The sequence below is a fragment of the Oncorhynchus kisutch genome, linkage group LG16, assembly GCF_002021735.2.
Source record: "Oncorhynchus kisutch isolate 150728-3 linkage group LG16, Okis_V2, whole genome shotgun sequence".
Taxonomy (NCBI): Eukaryota; Metazoa; Chordata; class Actinopteri; order Salmoniformes; family Salmonidae; genus Oncorhynchus; species Oncorhynchus kisutch.
The window spans coordinates 14,421,213-14,447,830 of record NC_034189.2 but is presented as its reverse complement, the minus strand read 5'-3'; the positions used below and the strand labels follow the sequence as shown (position 1 = coordinate 14,447,830).

The window sequence follows — 26,618 nt, the reverse complement described above, 5'->3', positions numbered from 1 at the left end:
ATGTAATTGATTGGTTTATTGTAATAATATTCATAATGTAGTAATCCGCCACAAGAGCATTAGTGATGTCAGACACTGATATTGGGCGTTTAGGCCTGGCTTGCAGTCGGCGTTCCAATTCATCCCAAAGGTGTTCGATAGGGTTGAGGTCAGGGCCCTGTGCAGGCCAGTCAAGTTCTTAAACACCGATCTTGACAAACCATTTCTATATGGACCTCGCTTTGTGCACGGGGGTCATTCTGAAACCGAAATGGGCCTTCCCCAAACTGTTGCCACAAAGTTGGAAGCACAGAATCGTCTAGAATGTCATTGTATGCTGTAGCGTTAAGATTTCCCTTCACTGGAACTAAGGGGCCCGAACCATGAAAAACAGCCCCAGACCATTATTCCTCCTCCACCAAACGTTACAGTTGGCACTATGCATTGGGGCAGGTAGCGTTCTCCTGGCATCCGCCAAACCCAGATTCGTCCGCTTGTGTGGCCTACCACTTCACAGCTGTTGCTCCTAGATGTTTCTACTTCACAATAACAGCACTTACAGTTGACTGGGGCAAAGGGCAGAAATTTGACAAACTGACTTGTTGGAAAGGTGGCATCTTATGTCGGTGCCACGTTGAAAGTCACTGAGCTCTTCAGTAAGGCCATTCTACTGCCAATGTTTGTCTGGAGATTGCATGGATGTGTGCTTGATTTTATACACCCGTCAGCAAACGGAGTGCTTGAAATAGCCAAATCCACTCATTTGAAGAGGTGTCCACATAACTTTTCAGGACCGTCTTTCAAATATAATTCATAAAAATCCACAACTTCACAGATCTTCATTGTAAACGGTTTGAACACTGTTTCTCATGCTTGTTCAATGAGCCATGAACAATTTATGAACATGCACCTGTGGAACGGTCGTTAAGACACTAACAGCTTACAGACGGTAGGCAATTAAGGTCACAGTTATGAAAACTGTTCCTTCAATAATTTTTTTTTATCACTGGGCAAATTTCAGATCTGCTGAGCGCAGACTTGAGCATTGTGAAAATTCTGTGCAACTTTCGGCGCGCGTTTACTGTGAATGTCGTGGAGAATTGTCTCAGAAATATAATACTCTTTACAAGAACTTGTGAATTCAATATACACTTTAATACAAAGTAGCAAAACTGAGCCCTTCCATGGAAGGACCCTATCACAAACATAACACGGCCGAGCCCCTCCATGGAAAGAGACTACATTCTCATATTACAGAGTCCTGCCTTTATAGGATTCTGTCTTTGCATAACGAATAGGGTCCCCTCCCTCTATATGAAAATAGCTTCCCTTGACCTTTCTCCATTATTTTCGTCTCATCTCAGAGCTTGTTCACGCCCACTAACGCTCATACCTGCTTTTGGTTAGGTTATAACAATGGTAGAACCCTTTTCACGTCCTAAAAATAATGTATGCATTGCATGCTTGTTTCACGTGTTAGTCATCAGTTATCTTGCTTCCATGTTTCTTCCTGTATCCTGCTGACCATAGTACGTCCAAAACATGCAGGGCTTGAAATTAACCAGTTTATCCACTTGTCCTTCAGACAAGGTGACTGATGCAAGACACCACTTTACAAAAGAAAATGCATTATTATTTCCATACCATTATTACCAAAATCTCTTGCATAGTTTATGTTTTGTTATTTTGCATTGAAAGTGTCTAATATTGCATTGATTTGATCACAATCCCCACGGTAAAGGGAAACGTTGATAGTGTTCACTAACTGGGAAAACTCTAGAAAGTTGAGAGGTTAAATTTTCAGTCTGAAATGTTTGATTTGAAGTTGAGCATCAGCAACTTTATATTACCATACTGTAATATTATGTTTAATAAATAAAAGCAAAGTACATTGAATTTAGCAACACTAGTCATCACATCCACAAAATACAACAGTGGCCTAAAGCATTAAAATAATAGGGTCCAAACTATTTCTGCAGTAATATCCTTAGGCAGGGGCATAACTTGGTGGTGGGTGGGGGGGGTCCTCTCATTTTTGGGGGCATCTAAAGCTAAGGCACTGCATCTCAGTGCAAGAGGTGTCACTGGTTCAAATCCAGGTTATATCACATCTGGCTGTGATTGGGAGTCCCATAGGGTGTAGTCCGGGTTTGGCTGGAGTTTGCCGTCATTGTAAATATTAATTTGTTCTTAACAGACTTGCCTAGTAAAAAAAAAAAAAAAAAGGTCTAATAGTGATGTAGAGCTCTCTTTACTTGCACACAATATAGCTGGGTCACCCGGTCCTGCCCCTAGGGGTCCACCATCCGGCTGCGCCCCAAACCAACACACTCCACTCAGCTTTAGGAAACATTCATTATAGGTTTCAGCTATGTTAGCCCAAGGCCAGAGTGACAACCAACATTACGGCAGACCCCCAGCGCCAGGACTGAGCAGCCTAGCAGCTAGGGTTGACTTAAGTAGGTATCTCCCCTGACGTGGGCATGCTTTCAATACAGACTCCTTTTGTCAGTATTCCATATAAGGAATCCAGACCGTGTGAAAGTTGCACAGTATACCCTTAATCTTTTAATAAATCCAATCTAGTGAAACATAACTTGACATGTCTTCGATCCATTTCGGGAGGATAACCAACCTTCGAATGAATGGCAAAGCATTTCTTAGCCACTATAAATACTAGGTTACACAGTTTCTTCTGACAATAGTCTCCAGTATCAACATTTCCAAGCAAACAAAAACAAGTGAGAATCTGTAGACATCCTGAGATAAAAGAACATAGTCATTGCCAGAATTCAGTAAGCCTTCACAAGACTACAACATAAGCAAATATGTCCCCTTTTGTGTTTTACACCTCCAGCAGAATAATGACATTTCTGAGTGCATGATATTCAGTTTCATTGGCATATAGTACGTTCCACGGATGGTCTTAAAGTGCAGTAATTTCTGTCTGAAATGAAATGAACGTGACGGAGCATTCTAACATATCTGTATCCAGTCATCATCATCAATAGCGTCTCTAAGGTCTCCTCACATTTTTGTTTTACATGTTTTGTCATTGGGAAAAGCCTCTATCAACACTTGATACAGTTTGGAAATCAACTTTAAAGGCTTGTCAGACTGTCTTAGAATAGTTATAATCTTTGAAGCGTCTTGCTTGTCCAGTGTTTGCTGCACAGAGAAAATGAAGTCATGTATCTGCAATAAATCACCTAGCTCCGTCACAGACTGGTCTTCCCTGGCTACCTGACCCTGATGAGACCCTTGTCACCATCTGATCCCGCTCAGATGAGGCATGACAAAGAATTACATTGGGGTACATTTATACATGATATATATACCAGGAATAGAATCAATGGTTAAACAATTGAAATTACCATTATTCCCAGATCCCAGACTAGCCTACTCATCAACTCAAGATGGAACTGTATTTATTCACTGATTGTTAAAATATACTGCAAAATTCACCTGAGATCTCTAGACTAGTCTTCCATGGCTGTCTAACGCTGCAGGGACACCTGTCACCATCTGATCCTGCCAAGACATGATGAGCATAGTATTGTGTATTAACTGTGCACCATGACAGTGCAGCCTGTAGAGCTGTTTATACTGTGTCAGTGTGAAAAGTAGGGAATTAGCTAGGGAAACTGACAGATCAATAACGTTACATTGCTGTACTGACTAATAAAAACATACAATGTGCTGAAAAAACATCACAATATCTGTCGTCAATCATTTGCCCGCTGATTTCATCGGTTGGTTCAAGACTACTGTGATTTAGGCAAAAAAAAGCTAGCTAGCTAACATTAGCCAACTTTTGGCTAGCTCTGCTAACTAATGGTAGAATAGTACATAGTTTAATGTACTTCTGTTGAAACGGGACATAACAAAAGCTACAAAACATTTCGAAACAAACAACAGCTGTTAGATACTGCTACCTGACAGATAGTTAGAGGCTAGCTAGAGCTGAACTGGCTGTGGGAGATACTAGCGAGCTAACAAGCCGCTAGCAGTTCATTCACTTCAGTCAAGAGGTGATGAAACATTAGCTAACGTAACATGCCAGTTACACTACTAGCTGCACTGAGAATATTATTATTTCTGTCAAACAGCAGTTACCTTCACAGCTAGATCAGTCAACTAAGGAGTAGCCAGTTTCTGTTCTGCTTGTTTTTACAACTCTTAGAAAAAGTGCAACACAGACAGAAGCTGCCTCTGTTCATCTCTCCTGTGCTGGTCCTATATGCCAGCCTTTCAGAAGATTTGCCTTCATACATGCTGTCTGCATGCTCTGTGTTGTCTGTGCAGACCGAAATCCAGCTAGCTGAAACCAGAAAACAGCCTAGCCGACAGCTGTGAGGCTTTTGCATGACCGTAAAGCATACTGGAACCACGTTTTGTATCACACTACAATGATAAAACAGTGCAATTATTTAAAAAAAAACGGTGAAAGTTGCGCCCCTGTCCATTAAAATGGTTCGATTTTTGGTCCTGTTTTCAAACTTAATTCGATATAAATAGATTAAGAAACAATGTTTAGCCCCGTCGGTCTATGAACTGAGACTTATCAATCAAACATTGAAATAAAATACATTAATACATCTTCTTCTCTGGAACACACACACACATACACACACAAAAACACTACTCTCAGTCTACACTCTCCTGCTCCAGTATAAAGTGTGACAATGAATTGATGTCAGTCACTGTAGGATTACACTGCAGCACCAGAGTAACCATGCTATCCTGTCCTGGGAACACCTGGGATAGGCTCTCCCTAAGCCTGGAGGTCTCTTCTGCACTCCTCTTCACTCCCAGCCCCAGACCAAGGCCCATGCCTGGGCCACCGCGTCCAGCCCTAGCCTGCCCATTCCCCCTGGCCTGGCTGGGATCTGGCTCCACAACGACCCCTGGTGTCCGGTCACGGAACTGAAGGACCTCTGTCTGGGCCCTTGGCGCTCGGGGAGAGTGGAAGGAGGATGCCACACCTGCAAATGAGTGACTGCCTGAGACAGGAGACCTGAGAGAAGAAAAGAGAGAGATAGAGAGGGATGCATACCTGTTAAAGGGTGATCATGTTTCCTGATTTGACATTGTTTTAGATGTGGTTTATAAAGAAATTCTAGCGGCCATGACTTAAACTTCTTCGGGATCGTAACGGAACAGTTGAGCTAGCGTATTCTTTCCCAGGACATAGACCTATCTGATAATGCCAGAAAGCTTAAATTCTTGTTAATCTAATCTAATCTAATTTACAGTAGCTATTACAGTGAAAGAATACCATGCTATTGTTTGAGGAGAGTGCAGTCTTGAACATGAAAAGTTATTAATAAACAAATTAGGCACATTTGGGCAGTTTTGATACAAAACATAAATGCAATGGTTCGTTGGATCAGTATAAACCTTTGCACATACCCTTCTGCCATCTAGTGGCGAAAATATAAATTGCAACTGGGCTGGAATAATACACTAAAGCCTTCTCTTGCATTTAAAAGATGATGGTACAAAAAATACAAAATAATGTTTTTTTTGTTTTTTGTATTATCTTTAACCTGATCTATTGTGTTATATTCTCCTACATTCCTTTCAAATTTCCACAACCTTCAAAGGTGTTTCCTTTCAAATGTTACCAAGAAAATGCAGATCCTTGCTTCAGGGCCTGAGTTACAGGTAGTTAGATTTGGGTATGTCATTTTAGGTGAACGTTTAAAAAAAAGGGGCGGATCCTTATTAATTAAAATGTGAGTTAGTTTTGGGGTGTGGTTTGATGTGGGTGTCTCTTGTGTGTATTTGCAGGTGGGAAGAGTTTGCAAAATTGTTCAGCCAATTCAGCCAGCTGGTGTGTGACTGTGGAAAAGTTGGTTTGACCTTCAAATAACACAATGTGAATGGGACAATATTTTCATGATACACATGTTTTAGTTGCCTCAGTAAATGCCTTCAATATTTGTAAATGAATTTCTCCAACAGTGACCCGTTTCAGGAAGCTAGGTGTATGTTGCACATCACTACTTCACAGGAGAGGCATTTGAACCTTTTATTTATATTTTTGATCAAAATACATTTTCTGTCAGAAATGCCTTCTGGAACAGGTGAACTTTAAAGTGCCTTAATAACAAACTTGTATGGCATCTGCAAATACAATTGTTAAATTACGAGCCTAGTTGGTTTAGCCACAGAAGAATACAGGAATTCTCCCGCTAGCCATGATTGGCTGAGATAATGGATGGGCTGGACATGTCAAGAGAAGATTTTGGATTGGTCTGCCATGTAGCATGATTCTGTCTATAACATGCACTGCTCAGTATGTGTGGATAATCCTTTCTACCACAGATTTTTTTGAAAGATATCATGAAGAACTGAAAAAGTGTTGCATTGCTGCCCTGAAGTTAATAGTGCCATCGGAAAAGATCAGTGGGAAAAAGTAGTGGTGGACTATAATCTGGAGAATTATGCCATGTTGACTCTGAAAATTAATCAGACGATAATGGAATTCCTGATTTAGGTAAAAACATTTGAATTGAACCAGACATTGTAGACTTCTCCCATCACTGTCAACAGAAGAAACGGTGATCAATAGTGTTGTTGAAATGGAATAATTTGACCGAGTTTAGAAATCATTGGAATGCCCGGTGGAAGCCAAGAGATGATTGCCAAATACGAAAAGAGTCAAAAAGAGAACACATGAGGCTGTTGTATAAAACACCTGTCTCTGGATTACATCTTCTAACTAAGGGCAACCATGGCATCCATGACAGAGGGAGAAACGTTCATTCATGTATACAGGTAAGAGTCTAGCTACATTTTCAGATATTATGTTTCTAATTTAGTCAGAAAGTCCTTTTAATTTAAAGCGTACTATTAGCTAGCTAATGTTAGTTGGTTGTCTCGCTCGCTAACATTATGTGTATGATCTGTGTAGTAATATTTTTTTGTATTTCTGAAATCAATTTGCATTGCTAGTTATAGCCTAATGTCAGGAGGCTATCATTGAACATAATTGGTTAGCTTTAGCTAGCTGCCAGCAGATTCATGCATAGATCATGGTAATACGAGTTGGGATTATGGTTCATTATTTAGCTAGCTACATGTCTAAACAAAAGACTCCACAATGCAAGTAACCATCTCACAGTACCGTTTACACCTTCTGTATCCTGCGCATTTGACTAATAAACTCAGATTTGATCTGATATAGTGTATGTTTACCATAGAGGGTAATGTGAAGAACAACATGACCTGCACCAAAATCAGATTAGGAAATAGGCCAAGGACTAGATAAAGCGTATTTTTTGCTACCACTTTCACCACTTTTAGTCTTGATCTTTGGTTGTTTACTACACAGTAAATCCTTAAAGATGGGTGGGGCTAAGGCTTAAGAGGATGTGAATGATGCTGAATGGGTGTAGACAAAGAAGAGCTCTCCAGTAGGTGTACCAAAAACATTTACAGGCCATTTTCTCAAAAGTGGTAGGGATATGGAATGTCAAACCAAATTGACCACGGGCATTACGATCAAGTCGCATGCAGCTTTGCTCCGAACTGATGATTACTTGGATGCTGCAAGCTGTGGGCAGGATTGAAATAAACCCAACCCATGGAAAACTGTTACGGTACCTTTCATTCTGTTAAGGTACCCTTCATTCTGTTACGGTACCCTTCATTCTGTGACATACCATTTTTTCCTCTCATCTCGCAAATCTACATTTTGGTCAAGACTGACTTTATGACCAAAATGATTCTATTTACACATTGTAGTACATTTTAATACTAGAATGTTTCTGACTCATATAGATGTCAAATACACACATTTCAAAACGAGAAGTTGCTTTTTAGGAGCAGTTGCTCTTTAATATGGGAGAAATGAAGAGAGTAAGAAAGTATCATGAAGGGTGTGTGTGTGTGTGTGTGTGTGCATGTATGGGTTTGTGTGTGTATGAGTGTATGGCTCTATGTGTGTTTGTTACCTGTGCTGGGAGTGTAGGAAGTCATCTAGGTGGGGTCCTCCTCGGCCCAGCGGATCATCCGGTACCATAAAGTGATCCCCCACAAACGTGTATTGGAGGAGTCTGGGTAATGAACAGAAACTGAGGTTACGGACTTGACTGGATACATTTCAAATCAAAGGGGTGTTGGTTCATACACAAGGTTTACCTTAGTGGTCAAATCCACTAAGATAGTGACAATGATATTGTTGCACTCTAACGTTAGGCAAAAATCTATCCAAAATCTATTTATGAAAATGTTTCTGATTCCTAACATACTAAATTACAAATCATATTCCGTGCCCATTGTATCTTCTCCATCTCATTATTTCTTTCTTTCTCTCTCTCTCTCTCTCTCTCTCTTTCTTTCTTTCTTTCACCTTTTCTTGATGATTTCGCACCATACTTGAGACTCATCCAGCAGGTCCCTGAGGTTGTCGTTTGTCACAATCACTCCATCGGTCTTCTGGGCCAGCTGCAGCATGAACCTGCGGATAAGAGAGGGATGAAGGAAAAGAGGGATAAAGGAAACGAGGGATGAAGGAAAAGAGGGATGAAGGAAGAGGGATGAAGGAAGAGTGTAAAGGGGAGGTCACTTCATCCGTTTAGAGAATATTAACAAGCCTTCTACTGTAAATGTATAATTGTAACAAACGTAAATAACGTTCATTAATCCCTTACTGCAGCTGTCTGTTGAATGTGAATGTTTTCATTTTTTTAATAAGTTGTTTATACACTGTTTTTGGCTGTTTATAAGTAGACCTTAAAGTTAATAAGCAGTTTATAAGCAGATAACGTTTATAAGCTTTTCAAAGGTAGATATTTTCTGATAAAGTTTGTAAGCGGTTTACAAACAATATATATATTTAGTATGAGAGCAGTTTACAAGCAGATCTATTGTATGACAGAGGAGAGCGACTAGAACAACCTGTCGTCGTATGAGTTGATCCTCTTCCCTTGGACTTCTCTGGAGGGGGTGTAGGAGAGCAGACCCAGGTTCTGGAGCTCACTAAGGTAGTGCTGCTCTGAAAATAACACAGACACACCAACCTCTCCTTTATGAATGTAGTACACACAGTCACACACATTTACCACCATTAATCAATGACTTAGGGGGCTAAACAGGGTTGGGGGTCTATTCTAAAGAAAAATACATATACATTCTTCCTGAAGTAACTTAATTGAAAACTGAATTGATACAACTGATGACATGAAAGAGCTAGGTGGATGTGAAGCCTGGATTTCCAGACAGATGTATAGTGTTACCTTTGCCCCGGTGGTCTCTCTTCTGCCTCCACTGGGGCAGGAAGGTACTGATTCTGCGATGCCCGCGGTTCCAGAAGTGTTGCACCGCCAGGGCGATGCCTCGGCACGAAAAGAAATGTCCCAGCCCGTGACTATAGAGAAGGAGTGGGATAAAACCTAATTAAATGGCCCAGCCCGTGACTATAGAGAAGGAGTGGGATAAAACCTAATTAAATGGCCCAGCCCGTGACTATAGAGAAGGAGTGGGATAAAACCTAATTAAATGGCCCAGCCCGTGACTATAGAGAAGGAGTGGGATAAAACCTAATTAAATGGCCCAGCCCGTGACTATAGAGAAGGAGTGGGATAAAACCTAATTAAATGGCCCAGCCCGTGACTATAGAGAAGGAGTGGGATAAAACCGAATTAAATGGCCCAGCCCGTGACTATAGAGAAGGAGTGGGATAAAACCTAATTAAATGGCCCAGCCCGTGACTATAGAGAAGGAGTGGGATAAAACCTAATTAAATGGCCCAGCCCGTGACTATAGAGAAGGAGTGGGATAAAACCTAATTAAATGGCCCAGCCCGTGACTATAGAGAAGGAGTGGGATAAAACCTAATTAAATGGCCCAGCCCGTGACTATAGAGAAGGAGTGGGATAAAACCTAAATAAATACTGTATAATACTGATACTTTGTATAGTTAAGTATGTGCTTTGAATCATGTAAACTATAGCTAGCTGTCAGGTAGAGCATAGCATTACCACTAAAACAGCTGTGGATTCAAGTACTGCAGGGGCCACACAGGTATGTATGTATGTATGCTGCTGTTCTTTCTACACTGCTTTCAATGAAAGCGTTAACATAAATAACTACATTAATGATCGAATGAATAACCGCAACATTTTGCCTGCTATTCTTGTCTGTGGTTACATTTTCTACATATTTCTTTTATCCCTTCATCCGCTCTCACATTCCCTCGTACTCACCTCTCTTGTTCTCACATTCCTTCGTACTCACCTCTCTTGTTCTCACATTCCCTCGCACTCACCTCTCTTGTTCTCACATTCCCTCGTACTCACCTCTCTTGTTCTCACATTCCCTCGTACTCACCTCTCTTGTTCTTACATTCCCCCGTACTCACCTCTCTTGTTCTCACATTCCCTAGTACTCACTTCTCTTGTTCTCACATTCCCTCATACTCACTTCTCTTGTTCTCACATTCCCTCATACTCACCTCATCGCAACATTGCTCCCGTCGATAATGACCATCCTGAGTCCCGGGTCTCCTGGTTGGTCGGTCAGCTTGAGGTCAAATGGAGTCTGGAGGCCTTCCATGAAGCGCTGTTGCCCTGTCACCACAGCCCCTGCTGCCATGGTCGGGAGACCTTGTCTATCAACAGCCACCGCTGTTAGGGCTGGGAGATCCCTTCCCTCTACTGCTAGGGGAAAGAGACCACGTTTCTCCTTCGCTCTGGTTGTTGAGGAGTTATTCATGGTAAGGGTGGGGGGTAAGGGTGGCTGGGTGGGAGGGTAAACGAGTTGATGGGGAAATAAGAGAGGGTAAGTGGGTTGTACGAGTAATGTGTTGGGGTAGGTGGGTTGTGGGAGTAATGTGTTGGGGTAGGTGGGTTGTGGGAGTAATGTGTTGGGGTAGGTGGGTTGTGGGGATAGTGTGTTGGGGTAGGTGGGTTGTGGGGGTAGTGTGTTGGGGTAGGTGGGCTGAGGCGGCCCTGTGACTAAAGGGGGGCTGGCTCGATGGGGGGTGTGTGTCTGTGTGGGATTCTTCTGGTGACTGTGAATCGGGAATGGAATCTGGTTTGTTATGGCATTCCATTGAGCCAGATCTGGTTCAACCTTAACTGTACCATCGCCGATTCGGTTCGGCGCGGTCACTCCTACCTCATTGGTCTTCCTTTCACTCTTTCCTTTCACACTCTTTCTTTCTTCTCCTCTCTTCTCAGTAGCAGTGGACTGCGGTGCTGGTGCCTCCATCTCTCTACCTCTCTCCTCCTTCCTGTCTCCTGCTCTGTCCTTTCTATGTAGCTCTGAGACAGCCTCATCCACCTCTCTTGGTTCGTCTCGTACCTGGTCCTGGGATGCAGCTTCTGTCTCTCTGGCTCCCTCCCTCTGTAGCTCCAGGAGTAGCTGGCGTGTGGACAGTTCAGGTAACATACTGTACACTTCTGCTACCTTCTCCTCTGTGTATCCACAACTGGCTGCGGCCCTCTTCACAACTCCCAGGACAAAATCCTCCTCGTTCCCCCCTTCGCCTCCCTCCATGCCGCCCTCGACGCTCTCCCTGCCTTCCTTCAGTGAATCCTCAGACAGGTTAGCGGTAGACCCTCCACTCTCCCTGCCTTTTCTCCCCTCCTCTCTACTCCCCGCCCCTTCTTCTACACCTCCCTCCAGCTCCACTCCCATCCCTCCATCCATACCGCTTCTCTTTCCTCTCACTCCTTTACCTTCCCTCTCCTCTACCTCTGTGTGCTCCATCTCCACTGGGCGGTTCATGGCCAGACCGGTCCGGTCATGTTCTTGCTGGACCAGGTCCAGAATCTGGGAGACTTCTCTGGGTCCGGTCTGGGCCAGGACCCTCATTACCACATCTTCTGCATAGCCCATAGCCGTGAAGAACTTCAGCAAGAGCCCAAACTCCTCCCTACTCCCTACTGACAACATCTCCCCCTCTCCTTCCTCCCCCTGTTCTTCATCCTCTACCTCCTGTTGGGAACATCCTTGCCCCTCCTCCTCGGTTTGAAGGAAAGAGTGGAAGATGGGAAGTCGAGGTGCTGCGTCTTTCTCTATCGCTCTCTGTGACCCATCTTTGCCCATCTCTCGTTCTTGTACATGTAAGCTAGTGAACGTCTTTTGTTGAGAAAGCTGCCCAATATTCCGTAGACCAGGGTCTTGGTTGTGGGTGGAATTTACAGGAGGTTTTCTCCTTGATGTGGAAATCTCCTGCATTCCCTCTATGTCCCTAGCCTCTCCAGCTCTGGTCCCTACTCTGGTATCCATAAGTTTTAGTATGTCCAAGCCTGACTGGTTGTCCCATCGTCTCTGGCTATCAGTGTCCATTAGACCCGCTCTGTCTCTAGACCCCCCAAGACTGAGGTTCGAGCCCCCAGGGCCGGGGTTGGATCCCAGCCCAGACTCCCTCACCAGATCCAGTAGAGTCTCCTTTACCACCCCTGGTAGCACCAGCAGATCCAGAGTGTGCCTGTCCTCCCATCTCTCCACCAGGGATTTGAAGGCCCGACGGGAATCCAGGGTCTCGCCTGATCCTCTGTCGCCAGGCTCGGTTCTTCGTCCCTGGGTGACCTCGTAGTTCTTCACCAGGTCTGTGATGAGGGAATAGGCCCTGACCACTGGTTCTGCCAGTCCTGAGATGAGTAGGAAGCCTGGGGAACCCACCTGGAGGAAAGGAAATGGGAAGAAATTGAGATAATCTTAACTTTAGCCTTATTCTTGCCATCTCTCTAAAGAGACTTAGGGGCTCCCGAGTTGCGCAGAGGTCCAAGGCACTGCATCTCAGTGCTAGAGGCGCCAATACAGACCCTGGTTAGATTCCAGGCTGTTTCACAACCGGCCGTGATTGGGAGTCCCATAGGGAGGCGCACAATTGGCCCAGCATTGTCCTGGTTAAGGTTTGGTCGGGGTAGGCCGTCTTTGTAAATAAGAATAGGTTCTTAACTGACTTGCCTAGCTAAATAAAATAAAATAAAAATAAAGACTCAAACCCACAACCTCCATCTCCTCTAATGTGCATTTCCTTCCTTTACATCATCCATCTGATCAACTTTGTGTGTGTGTTCCTGCGTGCCTATGTGTGTGTGTGTGTGTGTGTGTGCAGCCTGTATGTGTGTGTGTTGTCTATTTGTCTATTCTTACCAGTATGTAAGCAGAGGTGTTTCTGATCAGGCACTCCATGAACAGCCCTCGGGCTCCACAGAACACACAGTGAAGGACACCTGGATATGGAACCTCCTGCTGGGCCTCCTGGTTCACAACTCCCTTCACAAACAACTGGAGGAGAGAGAATGAGAGAGAGGAGGAAGTGGGGAGAGAGAGAAAGATTTAATACTATATTATGTTACAACATAGAGTAAGTTTTGGAGTTTTCCCTGGTCAGATGACATGATCAGAAAAACCGCATGGCCCAAGTTGAGACACATATAAGAAATGACCACCTTGCATTAATGCAAAAGACATAAGGTTAACCTCAACCTCAAAACAAGTTAACATATCATTAAAAACATGGAGTTAAAAACAACAACAATAAGCGCCATTTCTTACTTTGGCAGCCACTGCGTCCTTCCTCACTCCTTTTAGTTTGAGCCAGATCTGTCCATCATGGGGTAACACAGCATCCTCCTCTCTACCGATCGTAAAGGACACCCCAAATATCCTCTCCACTGAGGGATGGAAGGACCACAGGGCACCGCGTAGCACTCCGGAACACGCAAATTCATCCTCCACCTGCTCCTCTCCTCTTCCATTATCACTCCATCCTTCTCTCACTCTTACAGACATTGGAGAGAGATGGCTTAGGGCAGACGCCATGGGACTGGGTAGATGTCAAAACTCACTGAGATGGTGGGAGACAGAGAAAGAAAGAGAGGGGGAGGGAGAGAGAGAATGAGAGACAATACACATGGAATTTTTGACATGCAAATAAAGCATTTTGATACTGAATTTGAAAATTGAGAGAGAAGACACCGAGAGTGTGAACCATGTCTGTTTATTTAATATAAAATATGAATAACTTAATATATTTATTATTATTATTTTCTAGATTATGTGTGTAATTAGAAACACAAGCATTTCGCTGTGAAAACATCTACAAATCTGTGTACCCGAACAATAATCTTTGATTTGCCCATGTCAGCCAATGACAACCATATCAGCATAGATCTATAGGTCAACGAGATGAGATTTGGAAGGATGGCCTCGCAAGACTCATCTAGGTAATTAAGCAGTATTCATAACCCAAGTGGGACTTTGGTATTTACCGCATACAACTAGGAAAACCCCACTCGAACGCCCCTCCAACTGGTAATTACCAGTGATGTTACGTTATTCAGGGCAGGTGGCCCCACCTGTTTAGCTAAAAAAAAAAAATATATATATATATATATATATTTACATATATGCACAATATATCGGGGAACATATCGGAATCGGCTGATATTAGCTAACAATGCCAACATCGGCACCGACCCGATGTCTAATTTAACGCCGATGTGTAAAACCGATGTCAAAGTTGACGTGCATACCTATATAACGTAGGTACATGAAGTAATGACGCCACGTAAAATGTTTCTCTGCACGTAGAACACAGCATTCCTAACCTAGCCCACAATGTCTACTGTGTGGCTCGAGCAGTCAACTTGTCGAGCAGTCAACATTGTCGAGCAGTCAACATTGTCGAGCAGTCAACTTGTCGAGCAGTCAACTTGTCGAGCAGTCAACTTTGTCGAGCAGTCAACTTGTCGAGCAGTCAACATTGTCGAGCAGTCAACATTGTCGAGCAGTCAACTTGTCGAGCAGTCAACATTGTCAAGCAGTCAACATTGTCGAGCAGTCAACATTGTCGAGCAGTCAACTTGTCGAGCAGTCAACATTGTTGAGCAGTCAACATCGTCGAGCAGTCAACATCGTCGAGCAGTCAACATCGTCGAGCAGTCAACTTGTCGAGCAGTCAACTTTGTCGAGCAGTCAACTTTGTCGAGCAGTCAACTTGTCGAGCAGTCAACATTGTCGAGCAGTCAACATTGTCGAGCAGTCAACTTGTCGAGCAGTCAACATTGTCGAGCAGTCAACATTGTCGAGCAGTCAACATTGTCGAGCAGTCAACTTGTCGAGCAGTCAACATTGTTGAGCAGTCAACATCGTCGAGCAGTCAACATTGTCGAGCAGTCAACATCGTCGAGCAGTCAACATTGTCGAGCAGTCAACTTGTCGAGCAGTCAACATTGTCGAGCAGTCAACTTGTCGAGCAGTCAACTTGTCGAGCAGTCATTTGAAAGAGTAAGAAAATTCAAAGGCGAAATACATTAACGCCAAGATAATGAAATTCATTGCCCTTGACAATCAACCGTTCTCTGTCGTGGGTGATGTTGGCTTTTGCAGACTGGTTGAGCAGCATGTGCGCTATTTTTCAGATGTTGCCCTACCGGAGTTACACAGTAATAGTGTCACTGCTATTAGCTTCACGACTGACATTTGGACCAGCGATATCAGCCCCATGAGCATGCTGAGTCCGACAGCACAGTGGGTCGTCGAGGATTTCGTACTGAGGAAAGTCATATTGTATGCTCATGAATGTGCTGGTTGTCATACCACTGCTGCCATTTCAATCGCATTTGAGAACATGTTTGAAACTCGGAAACATGAACACACTAGCTGACAAACAACTGACTTGAGAAATAAGCTCATCAACTGTGCCTGCAGCAGATGTGATACCCTCTGTCATGGCATTGAAAAGCCTGCTCAACAAAACTGCTGACACAGGCTGTGAACAAGCGATTTGGTGGCATTCTTTCTTTACTGTGTCGCCACCATGCTCGATGCTATGTACAAGGACTGCTACTTTGAAAAAGACAAGAAACCGAGTTAAAGTGAAATGTTACATACACAGCTGGACAAGATGGAAACATACACAGTGACAGTGGGCACCGAGGAAGAGGCCACGGACAGACAGAGCTGGACAAGATGGAAACAGACACAGTGACAGTGGGCACCGAGGAAGAGGCCACGGACAGACAGAGCTGGACAAGATGGAAACAGACACAGTGACAGTGGGCACCGAGGAAGAGGCCACGGACAGACAGAGCTGGACAAGATGGAAACAGACACAGTGACAGTGGGCACCGAGGAAGAGGCCACGGACAGACAGAGCTGGACAAGATGGAAACAGACACAGTGACAGTGGGCACCGAGGAAGAGGCCACGGACAGACAGAGCTGGACAAGATGGAAACAGACACAGTGACAGTGGGCACCGAGGAAGAGGACACGGACAGACAGAGCTGGACAAGATGGAAACAGACACAGTGACAGTGGGCACCGAGGAAGAGGCCACGGACAGACTGAGCTGGACAAGATGGAAACAGACACAGTGACAGTGGGCACCGAGGAAGAGGCCACGGACAGACAGAGCTGGACAAGATGGAAACAGACACAGTGACAGTGGGCACCGAGGAAGAGGCCACGGACAGACTGAGCTGGACAAGATGGAAACAGACACAGTGACAGTGGGCACCGAGGAAGAGGACACGGACAGACAGAGCTGGACAAGATGGAAACAGACACAGTGACAGTGGGCACCGAGGAAGAGGCCACGGACAGACAGAGCTGGACAAGATGGAAACAGACACAGTGACAGTGGGCACCGAGGAAGAGGCCACGGACAGACTGAGCTGGACAAGATGGAAACAGACACAGTGACAGTGGGCACCGAGGAAGAGGCCACGGACAGACTGAGCTGGACAAGATGGAAACAGACACAGTGACAGTGGGCACCGAGGAAGAGGCCACGGACAGACTGAGCTGGACAAGATGGAAACAGACACAGTGACAGTGGGCACCGAGGAAGAGGCCACGGACAGACAGAGCTGGACAAGATGGAAACAGACACAGTGACAGTGGGCACCGAGGAAGAGGCCACGGACAGACAGAGCTGGACAAGATGGAAACAGACACAGTGACAGTGGGCACCGAGGAAGAAAGGCCACGGACAGACAGAGCTGGACAAGATGGAAACAGACACAGTGACAGTGGGCACCGAGGAAGAGGCCACGGACAGACAGAGCTGGACAAGATGGAAACAGACACAGTGACAGTGGGCACCGAGGAAGAGGACACGGACAGACAGAGCTGGACAAGATGGAAACAGACACAGTGACAGTGGGCACCGAGGAAGAGGACACGGACAGACAGAGCTGGACAAGATGGAAACAGACACAGTGACAGTGGGCACCGAGGAAGAGGACACGGACAGACAGAGCTGAAACTGCACTGCTTGACATGTATGATGAAATCCTGGTTGAGAAAGAAACGACTGAACAAATTAACAATAAAATAGCACAGCAAGTAAGTGAAAGAAATAGGTTTTGATTATGTTTTACTGGTAATGGGGACCTATATAAATGCCAACAAAATAACATTTTGGTCAATGTGGTGTGTGTGTAACCTTTATTTAACTAGGCAAGTCAGTTAAGAACAAATTATTATTTACAATGATGACCTACCCCGTCCAACACAATTGTGCGCTGCCCTATGGGACTCCCAATGACGGCCGGATGTGATAAAGCCTGGATTTGAACCAGGGACTGTAGTGACACCTCTTGCACTGAGATGCAGTGCCTTAGACCGCTGCGTCCACGTGTGTGTGTTAACTATTTAACCAGAATGCTTAAAAGGCCGCTAAAATTGTTTATATATCGGTTATCGCTATCGGTATCGTTTTTTGGCAAGGAAAATATCACATATCAGTATCGGCCAAAAACATCATATCGGTGCATCACTAATATATATATATATATACAGTAACAGTCAAAAGTTTAGACACACCTACTCATTCCAGAGTTTCTTTATTTTTTGTATTTTCTACATTGTAGAATTATAGTGAAGACACCAAAACTACGAAATAATGCATGTAGTAAGCAAAAAAAGGGTTAAACAAATCAAAATATATTTTATATTTGAGAATCTTCAAAGTAGCCACCCTTTACCTTGATGACAGCTTTGCACACTCTTGGCATTTTCTCAACCAGCTTCATGAGGTAGTCACCTGAAATGCATTTCAATTAACAGGTCTGCCTTGTTAAAAGTTCATTTGTGGAATTTCTTCTCTTAATGTGTTTGAGCATCAGGTAAGGTAGGGGTGGTATACAGAAGATAGCCCCTATTTGGTAAAAGACCAAGTCCATATTATGGCAAGAACAGCTCAAATAAGCAGAGAAACTACAGTCAAATGGCTACCCGGACTACAGAAACTACAGTCCATGATTACTTTAAGACAGTCAATTTCAAAAACTTCAAGAACTTTGAAAGTTTCTTCAAGTGCAGTCGCAAAAACCATCAAGCATGGAGGAGGAGGTGTGATGGTGCTTTGCTGGTGACACTGTCAGTGATTTATTTTTAATTCAGGCACACTTAGCCAGCATGGCTACTACAGCATTCTGTAGCGATACGCCATCCCATCTGGTTTGTGCTTAGTGGGGCTATCATTTGTTTTTCAACAGGACAATGACCCAACACACCTCCAGGCTGTGTAAGGGCTAATTTACCAAGAAGGAGAGTGATGCATCAGAGAGTGGAGTGCTGCATGAAGTGCTGCATCAAATGACCTGGCCTCCACAATCACCCAACCTCAACCAAATTCAGATGGTTTGAAATGAGTTGGACCGCAGAGTGAAGGAAAAGCAGGCAACAAGTGCTCAGCATATGTAGGAACTCCTTCAAGACAGTTGGAAAAGCATTGCAGGTGAAACTAGTTGAGAGAATGCCAAGAGTGTGCAAAGCTGTCATCAAGGAAAAGGGTTGAAGAATCTAAAATTTGAAGAATCTAAAATCTGAAATATATTTGATTTATTTAACACTTTTTTTGTGTGCCTATTTTGCATGTTATTTTCACATTAATACATGTCACATATCAGTTTGCAAACAGGTTAATAAAGCTGCATACAAACATGGTCTCTTTTTCGCTTTCTTGTGTAAGGCAGCTCCAAAATGTAGGTGTTTCAGCCTAGCTCAGCGATTTCTGTGGTGGTAGGGCAGCCAGCGGAATATACAAAGCATAGAGGTTGGTAATGTTCTCTAGTTGCGCCATGATTGGCTCAGTGTTCTGTCACTCATGGGGACATTACATCACCATAAAATCTATGAGGAGAGCTTGAAAATTCAAGCCCCTTGGGTGCTGCCATAGAGTTACATTAGATGTGCCCATCCAAGAAGGCTCAAGGTCATTGGCCACAGGTAAACTAACGTCAAATCATGTTATATCTACCGTAGCTTTGATTGAACTGATCATGTCAACATCATACTTTCAATATCTTAGTTAGCAAGCTAGCAGTCATCATCATGAATCAAGTCGACAATCTACCGGCAAATCCTTTTCAATCCTTGACATATGAAGATAAATTATGATGAGATATTATAGATAAAACGTATCGTTGCTCATCGTGCCATTGGAAATAAACATTACACAAGTTGGAAATCGCAAATTCAACAATGAGCGGTTTGGAAGGAATCAGTGGCTAACTGCCAAAGCAATCACTAGCCTGCTATTCAGTGGAGTTGGTGTGTGGTCCGTGTCTGGGCTTAATGGTATATTTTCAAAACTTCAAAGGATTAACATTCAACATTGGCCATGCTGTCAATCCAGCATGACTTCTGCCGCGTTCAAAACAAATGGAAACTCAGAACTGGGAAATTTCAGACTTCAGTGAGTTCTAGGAACTCAGAAAACTAGGAACTCAGAAAAAAACTAGCTCAGACTGGGAAAATACATTTTGAATGGTCATCCAACTCAGAATTCCAGGTCGGGAACTCTAGCCCCACTCTAGAGCTCCGAGCTGAAGCTCACTGGCGGCATGATTACCCTATCACTTCATCTTCCATAACAGATACCAGGATTGGAGAGAAGGAGGTCTACCTAAATTGGAGTATATATACTTGTGGTGGAGTATATATACTTCTAATCCAAGATGGCAGCGCAGTAGGTCGTGTATATCTGCCTTTGTCTTATCCCGTGTCTTATCCCTTGTAAATAGCCAGTCTTTTTCGTATTTATCTTAATCTCACTTTCTATCTACGAACTAAATATACTTTCCTGCAACCCGCCTCACACAATGTGGTATGGATCTGCTATTTTTATTGCTCATAACTGGAACTTCCATCAGGAGCTAGCCAGCTAACTAGCTACTAGTCTTTGTTAGCCACAGCTAGCGGTCATCGCCTTTTTCCCCGGCATCAGCCAGCCTTAGCTTGGACAACGCCTGCCAGTCTTGCACAGCACGATATCAACCCAGAGCATATCGAACAGCTTCTCTCTACCATATCACTGGATTCCTGCCGCTCTGGATCATTACACCAAATCATTATTCTGGATCAGCGCAGCTAAGTAGCTGCAAACGAGTGACTACTGTTAGCTAACGCCTTTGTCCCAAAGCAGGCACCAGTTAGCCTCGAGCTAGGCCCATATACAAGCTAATTCCAGGGCTACTATACCTCGCCAATTGGCCTGTATCCTTTATTGTCGACACGGAGCCCTGCCGATCCACCATGACTGGACTGTCGACGTGATCGCCCGATGTGGTCTCAAGAGGCTATTCTGTTACGATATTGCCGCAGAACAATCTATTAGCCCCGGCCCGCTAGCTTTTCTGAATGCTGTGTCCCCTGCTTGCCCGTAGTAGTGACTACCGAACAACACCCGGACATACCTATTGCTGCTCTTTTGACACTATGATCAATCGGCTACATAGCTGATACCCCCTCGAATGTTTCAATAACACAGTACCCCAATTAGTTTACCTGTCGGCCCCAGCCTCAAACTTGTACCTAACTGACCCGCTCTGCCCATTCATCGCCATTTACCCGTTGTTGTCTTAGCTCTCCTGATCAACACCTGTGATTGCTTTATGCCTCTCTCTAACGTCAATATGCCTTGACTACTGCTGTCCTGGATAGTTTTTATTGTTTTATTTCACTGTAGAGCACTCAGTCCTGCTCAAAATGAATTAGATAGATATTTTGTCCCACCCCACACACATGCAGAGACCTCACCTACGTTAATTGATGCCTCCAGAAACAAAACCTCTCTCATCATCACGCAACGCATAGGTTTACCTCCACAGTACTCACATCCTACCATACCCTTGTCTGTAAATTATGTCTTGAATCTATTCTACCACGCCCATAAATCTGCTCCTTTTATTCTCTGTCCCCAACACACTACACGACCAGTTCTTATAGCCTTAGCCCTACCCTTATCCTGTTCATCTGGTGATGTAGAGGTTAACCCAGGCCCTGTAGCCCCCAGTTCCACTCCTATTCCCCAGGCGCTATCATTTGTTGATTTCTGTAACCGTAAAAGCCTTGGTTTCATGCATGTTAACATCAGAAGCCTCGTCCCTAAGTTTGTTTTATTCACTGCTTTAGCACACTCCACCAACCCTGATGTCCTAGCTGTGTCTGAATCCTGGCTTAGGAAGGCCACCAAAAATTCGGAAATTTCCATCCCCAACAACAACATTTTCCACCAAGATAGAACTGCCAAAGGGGGTGGAGTTGCAATCTACTGCAGAGACAGCCTGCAGAGTTCTGTCATGCTATCCAGGTCTGTGCACAAACAGTTCGAGCTTCTACTTTTAAAAATCCACCTTTCCAGAAATAGGTCTCTCACTGTTGCCGCTTGTTACAGACCACCCTCAGCCCCCAGCTGTTCCCTGGACACCATATGTGAATTAATTGCCCCCCATTTAACTTCAGAGTTTGTACTGTTAGGTGACCTAAACTGGTATATGCTTAACACCACAATCTAAACTAGATGCCCTCAATCTCACACAAATTATCATGGAACCTACCAGGTACAATCCCAAATCCGTAAACACGAGTACCTTCATTGATATCATCCTGACCAACCTGCCCTCTAAATACACCTCTGCTGTCTTCAACCAGGATCTCAGCAATCACTGCCTCATTGCCTGCGTCTGTAATGGGTCCACGGTCAAACGACCACCCCTCATCTCTGTCAAACGCTCCCTAAAACACTTCAGCGAGCAGGCCTTTCTAATCGACCTGTTCAAAAAATGTAGAACCAGGAACCAGGAGGACCGAGCACACCCCCATTCTCATTGACGGGGCTGTAGTGGAGCAGGTTGAGAGCTTCAAGATCCTCGGTGTCCACATCAACAACAAACTAGAATGGTCCAAACACACCAAGACAGTTGGCATGGGTCCTGAGATCCTCAAAAGGTTCTACAGCTGCAACATCGAGAGCATCACTGGTTGCATCACTGCCTGGTATGGCAATTGCTAGGTAGTGTAAAAGAGGGTTGGCGGGTGGTGGGACAGAATGCAGATAGCCCGGTTAGCCAATGTGCGGGAGCACTGGTTGGTTGGCCCAATTGAGGTAGTATGTACATGAATGCATAGTTAAAGTGACTATGCATATATGATAAACAGAGAGTAGCAGCAGCGTAAAAAGAGGGGTTGGGGGGGGGGCACACAATGCAAATAGTCCGGGTAGCCATTTGATTACCTGTTCAGGAGTCTTATGGCTTAAGGGTAGAAGCTGTTGAGGAGCCTTTTAGTCCTAGACTTGGCGCTCCGGTACCGCTTGCCATGCGGTAGAGGAGAAAACAGTCTATAACTTAGGTGACTTATGGGCTTTCCTCTGACACCGGCTATTAAATAGGTCCTGGATGGCAAGAAGCTTGGCTCCAGTGATGTACTGGGCCATTCACCAAGCAGGTGCCATACCAGGCGGTGATGCAACCGGTCAGGATGCTCTCGATGGTGCAGCTGTAGAACCTTTTAAGGATCTGGGGACCCATGCCAAATCTTTTTAGTCTGCTGAGGGGGAAAATGTTTTGTCGTGCCCTCTTCACGACGGTCTTGGTATGTTTGGACCATTACAGTTCATTGGTGATGTGCACACCAAGGATCTTGAAACTCTCGACCCGCTCCACTACAGCCCCATCAATGTTAATGGGGTCCTGTTCGGCCCGCCTTTTCCCTTAGTACACAATCAGCTCCTTTATCTTGCTCACATTGAGGGAGATGTTGTTGTCCTGGCACCACACTGCCAGTTCTCTGACCTCCTCCCTATAGGCTGTATCATCGTTGTCGGTGACCAGCCCTACCACTGTTGTGTTGTCGGCAAACTTAATGATGGTGTTGGAGTTGTGTTTGGCCACACAGTTGTGGGTGAACAGGGAGCACAGGAGGGGACTAAGTACACAACCCTGAGGAGCCCCAGTGTTAAAGATTAGCATGGCAGACATGTTACTGCCTACTCTTACTACCTGTGTGCAGCCCGTCAGGAAGTCCATGATCCATTTGCAGAGGGAGGTGTTTAGTCCCAGAGTCCTTAGCTTAGTGATGAGCTTTGTGGGTACTATGATGTTGAACGCTGAGCTGTAGTCAATGAACAGCATTAGGTTCATTACCTTCATTACCTCACATAGGTGTTCCTTTTGTCCAGGTGTGAAAGGGCAGTGTGGAGTGTGATTGAGATTGCATCATCTGCGGATCTGTTGGGGCGTTTAATGTGAATTTGAGTGTGTCTATGGTGTCCTGGAGGATGCTGTTGTGAGCCATGACCAGCCTTTCAAAGCACTTCATGGCTGCAGAAGTGAATGCTACGGGGCGGTAATCATATAGGCAGTTTACCTTCGCATTCTTGGGCACAGGGACCATGGTGGTCTGCTTGAAACATGTAGGTATTACAGACTCGGTCAGGGAGAGGTTGACAATGTCAGTGAAGACACTTGACAATTGTTCCACGCATGCTTTGAGTGCACGCCCTGGTAATCCGTCTGGCCCAGCGGCTTTGTGAATGTTGACCTGTTTAAAGGTTTTGTTCACATCGGCTACCGAGAGGGTTATCACACGGTCTTCCAGAACAGTGCATGCTTCAGTGCATGCTTTAGTATTGCTTGCCTTGAAGCGGGCATAAAAGGCATTTAGCTCGTCTGGAAGGCTTGCGTCACAGGGCAGCTCGCGTCTGGGTTTCCCTTCGTAGTCCGTAATAGTTTTCAATCCCTGCCACATCTGACGAGCGTCAGAGCCGGTGTAGTAGGATTCAGTCGTCATCCTGCATTGACACGTTGCTTGTTTGATGGTTCGTCTGAGGGCTTAGCGGTATTTCTTATAAGCGTCCGGATTTGTCTCCCACTCCTTGAAAGCGGCAGCTGTAGCTTTTAGCTCGATGCGGATGTTGCCTGTAATCGATGGCTTCTGGTTGGGATATGTACATAGTCACAGTGGGGACATCGTCGTCAATGCACTTAGTGATGTAGCCGATGACTGAGGTGGTGTACTCCTAAATGCCATTGGATGAATCCCGGAACATATTCCATATTCCAGTCTGTGCTAGCAAAACAGTCCTGTAGTGTAGCATCCGCGTCATCTGACCACTTCCGTATTGAGTGAGTCACTGCTCTACTTCCTGCTTTAGTTTTTGCTTATAAGCAGGAATCAGGAGGATAGAATTATGGTCAGATTTGCCAAATGGAGGGCCGGGCAAAGCTTTGTATGCATCTCTGTGTGTGGAGTAAAGGTGGTCTAGAATTTCTTTCCCTCTGGTTGCACATATGACATGCCGTTAAAATTTGGTAAAACTGATTTAAGTTTGCCTGCATTAAAGTCCCCAGACAATAGGAGCGCTGCTTCTAGGTGAGCATTTTCTTATTCTCTACCAGATGTTACGTCTCTGTTCTGCCGGTGCATGAAAAATCCCACCAGCTCTATATTATCCGTATCTTCATTCAGCCACGTCTCGGCGAAACATAAGATATTACAGTTTTTAATGTCCCGTTGGTAAGATCATCTTAATCGTAGGTCGTCAATTTTATTTTCCAATGTTTGCACATTAACAAGAAGAACGGATGGTAGTGGGAGTTTACCCGCTCGCCTACGGATTCTCAGAAGGCTGCCTGATCTGCGGCTCCTTTTCATGTGTCGTTTCTTCAAGCAAATGACGGGGATCAGTGTCTTTTCCAGTGAAAGCAGTATATCCTTTTCGTCTGACTCATTAAAGAAAAAAAGTTTAATTTAGTCTGCAGTGAATAATCGCTGTTCTGATGTCCAGAAGTTATTTTCGGTCATAAGAGACAGTAGCAGCAACATTATGTACAAAAGAAGTTTAAAAAGAAGTTACACAAAACGCAAAAAAATACTAACAGAATAGCACAATTGGTTGGGAGAATGTAAAACTTCAACCATGTTCTTCGGTGCCATCTATAACTCTAAGTGTAATTCAAAGTGTATGTTGTGTAGTAAGCTGTTAGTAGCCCATGTGCCTCACCCTAATAATTTGGTCAATTTTTGTTTGCCCCACAAAGATTTACATGCTAACATCGCCACTGGTAATTACAAGTGGGAAAGTCGTCTATCATTTCTGAGCTTGTGGAAGCAGGAGGATAGAATTATGGTCATATTTGCCAAATGGAGGGAGGGGGAGAGCTTTGTATGCATCTCTGTGTGTGGAGTAAAGGTGGTCTAGGATTTTTTCCCTCTGGTTGCACATGTGACATGCTGGTAAAAATTTGGTAAAACTGATTTAAGTTTGCCTGCATTAAAGTCCCCTGCATTAATCACAAATTGGAAAGTCGTTTACCATACCTGAGCTCCTGTTGGTTTCACCTTCATGAGAAAAATGGGCATGATCGTGTGCGACATGATTGTCCAACATGATTGTATTCAAGTGCTTTTGAAGTCGGAACAATTCCTCAACCAATAAGATTTTATTTTATTTATTTACGTTGCTAATAATACACTTTGCTAGCTTGCTTAACATTAACAATATGGTCTAGCTAAATTATCCATATTGATTATCCATATTGTAGTTGTCAAAAACGAATTTGTTGTCATCTTTTGGTTGTAAAGGTCAAAGGTCTGTGGTGATACGTCACAACTCGGGCAAAACAATTTTGTTTCCCACATGTAACTCTGACTTGGAGGATCTTTGACTTGAAACTTTTTTGAAGTCACTTACTAAGGAAATTACCTCGATAACAGCATTTCGGCAGTTAAATACAACAACAAAACATTATTTATAAACAGCAATCTATTAACACTTTATGAGAAATATAATTTGTTTACATCCATGAAAATGTAATTTTAGTTTATCTTTGACCCAGCTTGTTGTTGGCCATTAGCCAGTCGCCGTTTCTCAACGAGTTTAAACTACGTGAATGCATCCAATTGTTATTTACACCTTAAATAATAAGGCCTACCACCACTTGGTTATGAACACAGAATTATAACAGGTACTAACACACTCTCTAAACACAGCATCGTCCACAACAACAGCTATAATAGTTTAATTAATTTACAAAGTTAATTGTAGGCTATATTTAAATAATATTATGAACACACTCAACAAAATAATTCTCTAACCTCATTCATCCTTTTCCCGAAGTTGCTTCTCTCAGTTTCGATTTCTAGTATTTGAATAACTTGGTTTTGCCTTCTGCAATCATAGAACAATGCAGTCCAAAGTTCACAAGTACCGTGACACAAAAAACGACGTGAACGAGCGACAGCAAAGGTTGGTAATATTATACAAGAAAGTTTGTGAATTGAGCGATAGAGTTAGGCTACTGTAGAAAGTACTGTCTGAAGTTATGTGGGCTTTAAAACAGACACTATACAGACACAACAACATAAAGGCTGGAGTAT

General features: G+C 44.1%; 2 protein-coding genes across 2 annotated transcripts in view; one reads left to right on the top strand and one right to left on the bottom strand.

Annotated features, from left to right (window-relative positions):
• Positions 1-1,117: 1,117 nt before the first annotated feature.
• On the bottom strand, positions 1,118-26,449 carry khnyn (KH and NYN domain containing). The gene is made up of 9 exons (XM_020503978.2): positions 26,337-26,449; positions 13,501-13,792; positions 13,096-13,230; positions 10,442-12,618; positions 9,225-9,355; positions 8,887-8,983; positions 8,339-8,446; positions 7,941-8,042; positions 1,118-4,996 (listed from the first exon to the last, which is right to left on the bottom strand). The coding sequence occupies exons 2-9, from the start codon at positions 13,765-13,767 to the stop codon at positions 4,627-4,629; spliced, it is 3,387 nt and encodes a 1,128-aa protein (XP_020359567.1). The 5' UTR covers positions 13,768-13,792; positions 26,337-26,449; the 3' UTR covers positions 1,118-4,626.
• The window catches only part of ripk3 (receptor-interacting serine-threonine kinase 3), a 16,847-nt gene continuing 16,639 nt past the window's right edge, over positions 26,411-26,618 (top strand). Inside the window, exon 1 of the mRNA XM_020504007.2 lies at positions 26,411-26,487. The gene's annotated coding sequence lies outside the window, so the exon portion shown is untranslated. The remainder of the gene's footprint in view (positions 26,488-26,618) is intronic.